This window comes from Gadus morhua, chromosome 3 (assembly GCF_902167405.1).
Source record: "Gadus morhua chromosome 3, gadMor3.0, whole genome shotgun sequence".
Taxonomy (NCBI): Eukaryota; Metazoa; Chordata; class Actinopteri; order Gadiformes; family Gadidae; genus Gadus; species Gadus morhua.
The window spans coordinates 15,146,427-15,159,607 of NC_044050.1; the positions used below are offsets into that span (position 1 = coordinate 15,146,427).

At 44.1% G+C, this 13,181-nt stretch overlaps 2 protein-coding genes across 3 annotated transcripts; one reads left to right on the plus strand and one right to left on the minus strand.

The window, feature by feature from the left end:
- The first annotated feature begins 255 nt into the window (after window positions 1-255).
- LOC115540377 (N-acyl-aromatic-L-amino acid amidohydrolase (carboxylate-forming) A) lies at window positions 256-8,770 on the plus strand. 2 transcript variants are annotated; one of them, XM_030351597.1, is made up of 7 exons: window positions 256-355; window positions 4,793-5,019; window positions 5,318-5,510; window positions 6,054-6,147; window positions 6,762-6,869; window positions 7,074-7,186; window positions 7,599-8,770. In XM_030351597.1, exons 2-7 carry the CDS (start codon window positions 4,793-4,795, stop codon window positions 7,794-7,796), a joined length of 933 nt encoding a protein of 310 aa, XP_030207457.1. In that variant the 5' UTR covers window positions 256-355; the 3' UTR covers window positions 7,797-8,770. The 2 variants fall into 2 exon arrangements, with proteins under 2 accessions (XP_030207457.1, XP_030207458.1); XM_030351598.1 differs by lacking the exon at window positions 256-355 and adding an exon at window positions 1,529-1,758.
- A 438-nt stretch (window positions 8,771-9,208) lies between these two features.
- Window positions 9,209-12,503, minus strand: LOC115540379 (claudin domain-containing protein 1). Its single transcript, XM_030351599.1, has 5 exons — window positions 12,404-12,503; window positions 11,680-12,139; window positions 11,446-11,553; window positions 10,999-11,136; window positions 9,209-10,532 (listed from the first exon to the last, which is right to left on the minus strand). The coding sequence occupies exons 2-5, from the start codon at window positions 11,966-11,968 to the stop codon at window positions 10,312-10,314; spliced, it is 756 nt and encodes a 251-aa protein (XP_030207459.1). The 5' UTR covers window positions 11,969-12,139; window positions 12,404-12,503; the 3' UTR covers window positions 9,209-10,311.
- Between the last annotated feature and the right edge of the window lie 678 nt (window positions 12,504-13,181).

A 13,181-nucleotide genomic window follows, 5' to 3' on the forward strand; every position in this document is an offset into this window, starting at 1 on the left:
ATGATAATAAGGAAGACATTCCCATTCAGTTTGACTGGAAACAGCAGCAGGGTTGGTGTGTGGGGAGGGGGGCATGATATAGAATCGTCAGTATGTGGTTGAAATTTGATCTGGGAGCAGAAGAGAGAGCAAGAAAAACATGTTGGGGAGTGGAGGAGGACGGAGAGGGGGGAACACACATAGCAGAGAGAGGGAAAAAAACCATGCAGGAACGGGGCTGTGTTTACGAACAGGAACAGCAAGGAGGGAGGGGGGGGGGGGGAAGTCAGCGAGAGAGTTCAAAGGTTAGGTGAGAAAGAATAGGGCACACGCGCTCCGACTCAGAGCACTCCCAGAGCGTCTCACTCCAGGAGAGGTAAGACTGCCAGCCCCTTGAGCGCTTTCTTATCACCTTGGATTATGCTGCTATTTATAATGCCTAAGACATAGTTCACTTTGGTTATTTCATGATATGGTTGAATAATGCTATGGACTGTGTGACCATATAGTTAACTTTAGTTATATCGTGATATCGAATTAAGTTATAGTTCCATACGATACATGGTCTGTTCATATAGCTGATTTTATGCAAAGTGTGTTACCACAACTCTAGTTATTTTTGTTCTATAGTTATATAGTGTGTGTGTGGGTGATGGTTTGTTTCGGTAGGCCTGAGTTAGTCTGACTGGCCCCTGGGCTGGATAGCGCTGTATACACCTGTTGTGTATTTATTCCGGCCTTCACCGCACACACGCGCCACAAGACGGAGGGCGTTTGTGTGGTCTGTGGTGTGTGGCGAGTGTGTTGTGTGTGGGGCGTATTTAGTAAAACCTGCTCTGAATGCAAAATCCTAGCAATGCGCCAATAAACTGGCTTCATGCATGACATCTACCCTTGTCTTTTTCGTCAGGGTAGCCCATCAATGCCAAACAGGTGGCAGGGTGTACTGCCACCCCTATCTAGTCACTGCGGGAGAATTATACTGCTATATACTATACTACAACTACACTCTTTAGAAGAATGGAAAGAAGCATACACACACGTGCACGCATGTGAAAACGCACACAGACCGGGTGGGAGGGTTTGTTGCGGTAGACCAGGGATGTCATGTCACATTGCAGTTGTGTACTGCTGTGGCGGGTTTGTCGCAAGATCTGTAGAGATTCTGGGTGACACCGTCTATTTACTATTTGACTATTTAGACATTGAGCTGACTTACAGTGAGTTCATCAAGGAGAAGGTTGTGGATAGGGCCTATTGGACTAAGGGCATCAACAATGCATGCAGTTGGACTGCAGACATTGGGGGTTCAAAACCCGGAGCAAACAATCCCGAACAACCTAACCACAAGAAAATGTAATTGGAGTGTCCGCCTCTCTGAAAAGAGAATGTACAGCTTTAATTACCGTAATTGAATTAGGGTGGCCTGCTATAGCCTGCTTGATCCCACTCCCACACAGTTTGGCAATCTGCTTTAACCTTTGAGCGAATTGTAGTGTATAACTTGTAATGGGCGGAGCAAACAACTGATCACTCTTCAGTCTCATAGGTAATCATTGGCAAAAAAAAAAGGTTAAACCAACATTGTTTAAGCCTGTCCAGGCTTATCAGCCATGTGGTGCTACAGGTGCTACCAGTTTCTATTTGACTAAAATAACTTGGCTAATCTGTCACGGTTAGCGGGTGGCAGGCAGGACCCAATCGCAGACAGTTCAGGTAAAAGGATAATTAACTCAAAAGGCAAGGAACACGGGTGACGCGGGAACACCGGGAACAAAGGTAACACACAGGACACAACTCACCACAAACTAAAATGATCCGACAAGGAACAAAGGAAAGACAAGGGCTTAAATACCAAACACACACAGGGCACGCAACGAGTAACAGCTGAAACACATTAGTGGAGGGAGCTGTAATCACACAGGAGGGAAACCTGACATGGGGAGAAACAAGACCGATACCAAAGTAAAACAGGTAACACACCAAAACAAGACAAGGAAACCGACAGACCATGACAGTACCCCCCCTCCCCCCTCAAGGATCGACTACCAGGCGACCGACGACATGCAAAAAGAAAGTAAAATCCAAATAGGGTGGGTGGAGGGAAGCCAGGAGGAGCGAACAAAAAAAAAATGGACTGAGGAAAGCGGCGGTGGGCTCGAGAATGCTGGGCTTGAGCGGGCTCGGGACCCGGAAGCGTTAATTGGGAACTCGGGACTGGACTCCGGGGCTGGGACCCGGTCTGCTTTAGGGGACACAGGGAAACCTCGGAATTCTAGGGCTGGGACCTGGGGTCTCATTTATAAAACTTTGTGTGGGATCGTTACTAAAAGTGTACGTACGCCCAAAAGCCAAGTTTTGCATGCGCCAAAAAATATTCAGACTTATAAAACCCTGCGTACGCACACCGTAGGCTACGTGCGCAATCTTTGCTTTATAAATCAGAGTGCCTACAAGTGTGCGCAGCTGAATCAGCTTCCCGTTCCGCCCTGTACACGCCCCTTTTTAACCATAAATGGTCAATGCAAATGACCTCATGAATGCGATCTGCATATAAAACACTCTGATGCAAGTAATATGTCTTGTCGGAAACAATGGCAGAAGGACTGAGAAAAGCAAAAAAGCGAAATTTCAGGGAGGTTGAGGTGGAGACAGTGGGTGAGGTGGAGGCCCGAAAGTAGTTTTGTTCGGCGGTCACAGGATTGGGATCGCCAACAACAAAAAGCAGAGTGAGTGGCAACATGTTGCTGCAGCAGTGAACTCTGTCAGTAGCACGGAGCGCACAGTCCCAGCATTAAAAAAGAAGTGGTCTGACATAAAGGTACATATTTTTATGTACTAATAAATCGTTATGGTCCCTAAAGACCCTCTCCCTCAGAATCCTGCCATTTGCATGGTCCGCCAGAAGTGCCATATGGGGCAGCATTACCACGGCGCTCACCTCTGTATTTATAGGGTTACGGTAATAAGACTGACCGAGAACACCTTGAATAATCAGTTTGTAATCACCCACGTAAAATGTTCTCGAACATAACCCCTTTTTAATGCCTGATTTGTCATGAAAAGCATCAAGAGTAACGGACAACGATTGTGGTGAGGAGTGTGGCTTGGTTTTCCACACTTGGATTTAATTGACATTTGATGCGTTTAGTGACACATACAAATATTATGTTATTGAGACATGTTGGACAGCTTTATTTCATGCAGTCGCGCCGTCAGTGGACAGTAGCCTATGGCGTGACGGGATTAATTATAGTGAATTTCTATTCTAAGGAGATGTTTCTGGAGTTATAACTGAGAATTAACGCAGTTGGACTTAAATTGTTCTGATTACATAGATTTCACGCATGATACGGGTTGAAATTTAATTTATGAAGGGCGATGATAAAACATAACCAGTCTCCTCACTCTACAATTCTTCTGTCTGACTTCAGTTCACCACCACACCATCTGTGTCGCCAATTCTCCTTTTCCTCCAAACCATGCGTGTACGCATGGGTCAGAGTTTGCTTAGGGCTGCGCACAGTCTCCCGTCAAGTTGGTTTTTCTATAGATCACAACCTTTGCGTGGAAAGTCACGTACGCCAATTTCAGCCCCGTTTTGTGCGTACGCAACGGTTATCAATGAGACCCCTGAACTGCTTCAGGGGAAATGGGAGACTCAGGGAACTCCGGGGCTGGGACCCGGACTACTTCAGGGGACACAGGGAAACCTGGGAATTCCAGGGCTGGGACCTGGACTGCTTCAGGGGAAATGGGAGACTCAGGGAACTCCGGGGCTGGGACCCGGACTGCTTCAGGTGCTACGGGGAACCCGGGGAACTCCGGGGCTCGGACCCGGACTGCTTCAGGGGACACGGGGAACTCTGGGAATTCCAGGGCTTGGACCCGGACTGCTTCAGGGGAAACGGGGGACATGGTGGACAAGCAGAGGCCTGCAGCGGCGAAGACGAGGTAGAGGGTGGGCCCCTTCTGGAAGGTCTGGAAGTTCTGGAATAGGGGCACCCTCGGAAAGGAGTAGGGTTCAGGAACCGGACAGGGCTCGGGGACCGGAGTCAGCTCAGGGGCTGGAGAGAAATGTGAACCGGATAGCACTCCAAACTCACCACCCCCACTCTGATAGTCCGTAAGGCACCGTCCAACCCGGGCCTTGAAGCGACAGCGCTGCCCGTACGCCCCAACACAGCCTCCAACAAAAGAGCTTCCGCTGGGTCCAATGATGGTCGGATCATTCTGTCACGGTTAGCGGGTGGCAGGCAGGTAGGACCCAATCGCAGACGGTTCAGGTAAAAGGATAATTTATTAACTCAAAAGGCAAGGAACACGGGTGACACAGGGAACACAGGTAAAACAGGACAGAACTCAACACAAACTAAAATGATCCGACAAGGAACAACGGAAAGACAAGGGCTTAAATACCAAACACACACAGGGCACGCAACGAGTAACAGCTGAAACACATGAGGGGAGGGAGCAGTAATCACACAGGAGGGAAACAAGACAAGGAAACCGACAGACCATGACATAATCATTTCTTTAAAAGCTTGTATTTGATTTACTTACACAGGAAAATACACATATTATTAAAACGTGGTTACATTCTCTGGTCACCTTGTTTTCCTCCAGACTGTGCTTCATTTTAAATGTCTCTCACAATATGTATAGATTTTATTTTGTTACAATGTCTCTTATTTAATTATTATTAATACTATTGTGTTTTTGATGTGTACGCTTTCATTTCCACTTAGGATGAGAAAAGACTCTCTCTTCCCTCTGGTTCTCGTATGCCATTCCTTTGGTCTTTCCCCCACAGATGGATCACTTGGGGTTCAAACCCCTGTCCAGGGTGGCCGTCTGCGGTGGCACCCATGGAAATGAGATGAGTGGGGTGTACCTCTTGAAGGAGCTGCAGGTGTCCCAGCCGGAGAGGGTCAGGTCGTTCTCGCTGAGCACCCTGCTGGTGAACCCGCGGGCCGTGGACGCGTGCAGGAGATACACAGAGAAGGACATGAACCGCTGCTTCACCGACGCCCTGCTCAGGTAAATAATGTCTTTCATCACGCAATAACATTCCCTCCGTCCTAATAATAATAGAATGGGACGAGTTGTGCAGAGCTATCTTGTAAACAGCGTTATGTAAACGCTTGTTTGTTGTCCTCCCAAACCACGAATATTCACTGCAACGTACATTTATATAATATTAACAATAGTATCGAAAAATGGGTTTCGAACCGAGAACCTTTCAGCTGGGAGTCCCAACCCCCCTCACAGCTACTCGACTACCTGCCCCTGTGCTTGAGATGCTTCTCAAGCTTCTTTTTAATTCTGATGTCTGCAGTGCCCCGACAACGGCGACCACCCCGTACGAGGTGACGCGGGCCCAGGAGGTGAACGGCCAGCTTGGGCCGAAGGGCAGCGAGAAGGCCGTAGATCTGATCTGTGATCTGCACAACACCACCGCCAACATGGGCCTCTGCATCATAACTCACGTCTCCGATTGGCTAGGCCTGCACCTCTTCAAGTACTTGCAGGTAAGTGCAGCGCCATATGCTCTCCTTCTCAGAAACTTAAAGGGGCCCTATTTTACCGCCAGGCGTGAGAGGGATAAGTCTGCCCTGCCCTGTGACAAAATGACATCACAGGGGGGAGGTTCCACCTAGATGTAAGATGGATAGATTTGCCTACCAGTTGAAACAGTCAACAGGGTAGCCTGGTAGACTGATCTAGCCTACATCTGGATGGACACTCCCACTTGTGATGTCACTATGTCACAGGGCCGGCTTATCACACTCACACCTGGTGGTAAAATGGGAGCCTTTTAAACATGCAATATGTCTCCTTTCTGCTGCAGCTATTCACGAACTTAAAATAATACAAAAATGTGGATGTTTCTCAAGAGTATAATAGGTCCAGTTGGAATATCCAATATATATTAAATATATAATATTTTATTTTTAATATGAAAATAAATTATAAATAAATCATTGAGCCAACTCAAGTCATTAGGAGGTTGTAAAACACCCTATGAAGTAACAATGTAATGCAATCTATTCTATTCTTGTGTTGCGTTCAAGGAGAAAATAACATCAGCCCCCGTGAGGTTAATTCTATTAAAGAGCCCCTTCTCAGAGGTGTACTCCTTGGAATCCGTGGGCAAACATGGCTTCAGTAAGTGTTTGTTTTTCACTCTTTAACCAACTAGCCTTTGTCGTTGTCCCGGGGACCCTGGAGGGGTAGTGATGCATGACGGTTGACCTCATGGTGGCTTTTCTTAGATTTCTGCTTATTTCTAAACTGTTCGTATTGAGGCTCTGCGTTGGGTATTTTTTCGTTGTAATAAGTAATTCTTGAAGTGTAAAATCAAGGCAACTTAGCAGATTGGATAAGAGGGTCGATAGATAGTTTATTAAAGGATGTAATACAGCAAGGTACAGAATCAGGTAGAATAGTCTTAGTATACGTATACGTCTCCAGACGTGCTCCCTGGCTGTCGATCCCTCTTCTCACCAAACCAAAGGTTTCAGGCGAGTGTTATGGGAAAGAAAACGTGAATAACAAAAAAACATAAGCAGTCTCTCCCTTGATAAGGAATATGGCCCTGGCTATGTCCCAGACGGAATGGTTGGTTCGTCCTGGTAGGGACATAAACAAATGGAGGATGGTTGGAAATAAAACCTTGTATCGGTTGGATAGGCTCTGGCCCGTCCCCGCACTAAGTAATGTGAACACAGAGAGACACTCTTTAACACCACCATCCTACACTCTTTAACACTTCTCTACAGCGTTAGAGGTGGGACCCCAGCCTCAAGGGGTCCTACGGGCCGACATCTACAACCTGATGAGAGAGGGGGTGAACCGTGCCCTGGAGTGGGTTGAGAGTTTCAACTCTGGTACGCCAAGGATCGCACACACCCGACACAAACTGATGCGCTTTCAATTTTCATTGCCAAAGGTCTCTCAAAGGTCAAACCCAGTACCTTTTTGGCTGGGAATGGGTACACCCGTGTCACTCAATGTGTTGATAAACAAGTAAGGGGATTACCTTAAAAAGACACACTTTTTATGTGTTGATGTGCTATGTTGGACATCTTTAGGGACTGTGTTTGAAGGGGGCGAGGTTGAAGCATACATTGACGTGGATACGAAAGACTATCCCAGAGATCCCAAGACCCAAGAGCTGACTGCTGCCATCCATCCCCAACTACAGGTACTTTGTATATACTATATATACCCCCTTGGATATATATATATATATATATATATATATATATATATATATATATATATATATATATATATATATATATATAAACACTAACATGCAGCATTGACATATAAACTAATATATTTAGTCACAATGACACATATGCATAATGGACAACACTAGTTTCAATGTTGTAGCCTGTACTTTGAATCATAACTACCTAGACGTTTGTAATTCATTTTTCACATTTACATTGTGCCTACGCATATTGTGTATATCAATATATTTTCGACATAAATATATTTTTTGGACTTTACTCTATCTTTACTTTATCTCTTCTGAATTATTGCTCATCTTATACATGATGGATAATAACCGCGTCTTGACCTCTCTCTCAATGCTCCTTTCTCCACAGGACAACGACTTCTGCCTGCTGAAGCCCGGAGACCCGGCGTTCGTGTCCCTCTCTGGCGAGACCATCTGCTACGAGGGAGAAGCGCTGTACCCTTTCTTCGTGAACGAAGGAGCCTACTATGAGCAGAACACAGCCTTCAAGCTGGCGCAGAGGGAGACCCTGCTCTTACCGGCCGTCAGTGTGAAGAAGCCACAATAACAGAGAACTTTAAAACCACAACTGATTGAGGAGGACACTATTCATCTATATAATCATATATATATATACATATATAATAGATTTGAATAATCATAGATTTTTATAACAATATGTCTTAATTATAATGAGAATTAAAATAAGGTTTATTTAGGAGAGAAACTCGCTGAAGCGAGGGCCAATGTGTTCAGTAATCTCTAAACTACTAGAACCCCAAGGAGTGGCTCCTCTTCCACGGAGCCCAACATGTTGCACCGCCTTGTTTCTACAGAAGCCAACAGCGGATCAAGAGAGAACCGTCTGTTCTTTTCTACTGTTTATCTAAATACAGCATATACAGGTATCTACGGACCTCTACTGCTTAGTATCTCCACTATATATCTGTATAGATATACAGATATATAGATGGATAGATTAGCAACCTTAATGCTAGATGCCACTCAATCCTAGACACTGCACCTTTTAAAGAGATGTTTTAAGAAACAATATTGCTCATTGTCAAAAGTTTTCACACAATGAATTGTATTCTTTAACTTCTTTATTTTTTAAATTTGTTATAAATGAACTATTTCTGAAGAGAAACAACAGAGCACCATTGGTCTTTCTGCTACATTAGATTGAGTCAAGCAAGTCAACAATAGGGGTTGGTTTACACAGCTGCAAGCAAGTAGGATTTGGCCAGATATAGGGTTCACTAAAGGGACCTTATGCACAACCGAAATTATTGCAAAATGCAATAATCGTGTGATACAATAACGTCCCCATTTGATTCCATGGGATTGGAACTCCTACCTTCATTTATTACACCTTTGTTGTATCCTCCACAAAATACTGTGTAAGAAAAGGACCAACACAGACCCTTTCACGCAAAGCTTATAAAGGAAAGTAATAAAACAGTGAAAGTGAATAGAATAACTACAAAGAAAGTGACATTAAAGTACCCTGTACAAAGGAATAAATAGTATGGTCAAATCAGACTAGTAGGTGTGGGCATGTATTATTACTGACTGGCAGGATAGAACGTGTGCCATGGTTTCCACCTGGTAGAGTTGAAACAGCAAGACAGGAGCATCCTGCCTCACAGCTCAGCTATCAGGATAGGTTCATAACACACAAAATACTAACTGCCAGCTTTGCTTTTGGCGGAACTTTCTGAGCCCAAACTCTTACAAAAGTTCTGCAGCCCTTACTTGGTGGAACCTAAGCTGCTATTGTAAATAGTTTAAGTTATTTTAGTGTGCCTAAATGAGTCCTGACATCCTATGAATTGTTTATCTTTAATCGTGCGTTACATTTACAACTAGTTTCTTGAGCAAATTTGTTAACCCATTTTAAAAGCTTAACCATAGAGTAAAAAGGGGCAAAAAGTGTCACTTTTCATGAATAGTCTCTAAAGAATGATGAAAGATAAGAAAGATTAATATTTTTTCCTTTTATTTAATGCGCTATCAACACTCAATTATTATCTGTTAAAAACGTACAAAATACAGAGGACTGAGGTTGAAGCTGCATTGAAGCCTATGGTTTCTAAGACAAGTACCAGATTTTAATAAGTCACTTTAGCTCACAAATGTATCCATTTAACATCAACATAAACATCTGTAAATATGGACAATGGGGGCAAGAAATTATATATTTATAATATTTCAGTGAAGACACTCCAAAAAGGACACAAATGAGGTTACAAGATTAAAGGCAAAGTAATGGCATGCATGGTGACAGCAGCTGAAATCAGGGATTATCAACTAATCAAAACTAAAATCATGCAAATAAGCAGCAGCATGTCACTTAAGAGAGGTTAAATAGTTGATACAAATGTTCTTCTACGAAACAAAGGTCAATGTGGTGAATGCTAGCAACAGCAACGCCAACAAAGGCAACAGAAATAAAACTCCTTTTTACAAATGGCAGACAGCTATAAAAATAAAATTGCACGATCAAAGTGAAGTATTTTTTAGTATGTGCTTCGGGAAAGGAATGGGTTATGATGTTAGCGAAACAAAAAACAAGCAACACTTGTGCTTTGACACTGGAAGCATCTGTGTTTCAGTAACTCATCCGCGTGTGTGATGATTATCTAACTATCTCTGTGGCCACCAAGAAGTAAGATCATTGGCTATAGACTTCTAGGGTGCAACGATCAGAATGCTGAATTAGGAGTTTGGTTGAAGGCTGAACAGTTAAAAAAAAAAAGATGTGTGAAATAGCAGACAAAATAAATCTGCTCCACAAAAAAACGCTTTGAATCTAGTCCCATGTCAATCAATGACATGGGCCTGCGAAGAGCACACACATGCTTTTTTTTTTTTTAGGGCTGGGGTCACAATGTCGCGCTCTCCAACCAACGCTCATTGATTACACGGGAGTGGATTGAAAGCATTTTTTTGCGCCTTCATCCAAAGTGATTACCATTTTCTTTTTACCCTGAAGATTATCGGGAAAACCCACGTTAACCCACAGACTTGGGTTAACGTGTGGTTTCCCTGCCTACCGGCGGTAGAGCTGGCGGAGCTCGTCCCTAGGCCACGCGGTACGCCGTCATGCGGGTGTAGCTTTTGCGGTGGCTGCGCGCGGCCCACAAGAAGAGAGCGGCCGCCATCATCTGCAGTGGGGCGGAGATGAGTGCCAGGTACAGAGACCAGCCCAGCGCGCCCTCCGCAGCCTCAGACGGTGACGCGTTGTGGGGCAGGAGGTCCACGCCCACGAGGAAACAGCACACCGTGCCCAGCGAACACAGACCTGGAGGGGGAGAGGAGAGGCGGGGGAGGGAGGGAGGGAGGGAGGGGAGAGGGGGGAGAGCAGGAAGGGGGGGAAGAGAGTGGGAAGCGGGAGAGAGTGGGGCAAGAAAAGGAGAGGGGTGGGAGTGAGGGAGAGAGTGGGTGAAAGAGGAAGGAGGAGAAGTAGGAGGGGGGACAGAGAGAGAGACATTACAATAACATTATTCAAAAGCAAAAGGGACACAAAAAAAGGAGAGAATTTTGATTTCTGCCCAATCGGGGCACTCTACTCTCATTTTTGCCTGTCAAAGGTATGCAAACAGCGTTGTCATTGCGCCACCACAGGTGTGTCAATGCAACACTTTTAAATGGTGTAGGGTAGAAGGGGTTGATTATTGGGGTTGATTATTTAAAAAACTCTTTCGCTCTCCTCTTAACCCTAAAATCCTCTTTGACAGCAGCTTTAACGACACAAATGTCCCCCTCACCTGCCAGAAGATGGAGAACTCCTACACCCAGAGTTGGGGTGATGCTGCGGCAGAGGCAGGCACACACACCCACCAGGCCGCTCAGGAACACCAGTGCAACAGACACCAGGGGCAGCAGGAACTGGCCCCTCCACATGTCTGCACACACATAGACAGCACCGGGTTACATCCCGTAGCCAAGTGGACTGTCACACAAATAGACCGTACAAACACCCCAGCAGAGTGGACCATCACACAAATGTAATTTAAAATAAAATTCTGGTTGGAAAACACTTGGAAGGACAATAACAATACAAGAGTTACAAAATGTGAAATAATGCAACTAAGAAAATATATAGAAGACAAATATATTTAATAAATGTAAACATTTGACGCCAGCTGGATAGGTATACCACAACAGCTTGAGTTCAGTTAGGTAAAGGGAGGTGGAAACAGAAAAAAGCTCACAGGTCCTGAACAGATCCTCCCCACTGGTCTCGTTCCCAGGTTCTCTGTACTTTGAAGCAAACTGCTGGGGAAGAGTGAAACTCACACACTGACTCGCCATTTTAGGATCTGGAAGAAAACAAGCGGCATAAACTCAACCAGGGTTGCCATGTTCGAATGAATAACACATTCTTCTGAGGTTACATACATGTTACAAAACTAAAAAAAATGGGACAAAACTGAAAGACCACATACTTGGTTCTTTATACCAGTGTGTCTCACTGGGCACCATGATGCACCTCCACCACAGACCTAGAGTTCCATTCAGTCGAAACATAGTTTCACTGTAGTTCTTCTCGTTGAAGTCCCCATTGATGAAGTCCTTGACCAGTTCTGAGGTATTGGCTGCATTGTTCGAGGGGGCAGGTCGGATGCGGTACTGATACCAGTGTTGCGTTCCCACGGCCACAGAGAGGTACACCGTGGCCAAAAGGCTCAACACGGAGCCGATGACCAGGGCTGTGGCGTACCGGTTATCAACCATGCTTTCACTGATATAATTACTAATAATAAGAATGAACTGATAGTTTAACAGGGTAGAAGGACAATATACGTCCTTCAATAGCACATTCGAATCAGCATATTAGAAACAGCAATCTTGTGTCTTTAATGTCCTCTAGCATCGATCCACCGACAAACCAGCATAGTTTGTAACCTTAAAAAAACAGAATAATGAAAGAACAAGTTAAGAATACGTAACCTCTATTTAAATCAACAAGAGGCGATATTGATTGCTTATAATGTTAGCTCCCAGCGATAATACTGGACTTTAATTAACATGGCTCACTTTAGCTAGCATGTTAGTTGGATGTAAGCGCTTACATCCAATTGACATGCTATATATAAGGGAACTAACATCCCTTGTATAGCATTACACATCGTATGTAAAACATATTTGATATAAAGGACACAACTTCACCTGTGTTTATTAGCCTGTGCTTTTCTTCTTCTGTGGCGCAATCAGAGCGCGGCAGTGAGGAGGGCGTGCTCAGGGCTACCCCTACTGGAGGGATAGATAGATCGGTAACTTCGTGAAAGTGAAAGAATGGTGATATTAAGATGATATAAAATTATTTCCGATAAAGTTTATCACTAGGTATTTTAAAAGATGCCAAATAATAGTGTATTGATAAAGTAGAACAGTGAGGACAGAGGGGTCCGTCTGCAAGCGGTGGAAATCATTTAACAGAACAGCAGTTCTGTTAAATATTCCCTCTAAATTCCTGAGAAAACATATGATTTCATGTTCAGGCTCATACATGGTCTCCAAACCGACGGTGACTGCTTTGTTCTAGTTGTACAGATCATAGATCTGTTAGATGCTGATAATGTATGGATAGCATTGATCATGTTGAATCAGTAGCTATGCGAATAAATTCTAAAATAATATGCATAGCGACATGTGTGCAAACCATCAAATAGGAATGTCAAATTCAAATGTATACAGCTAGATGTCGCTTTGCTATCGTTATTTGAACGATCATCCTGAAATAGACTAGGGATGCAGGATTTCGACCCAAGAGGCCACTGTTTACATATGTTGTTTGTTAAGTTACAAGGTTTAAATATGCATCTGGAAAGAATATCAAGGGATGGCAAAGCGCAGGTACATTTGAACATTTACTATACTTATACTTTTACTCAGTTAGAAATAATTACACTATTTTGAAAAAAAAACAACTTGATAATTCCAAGTA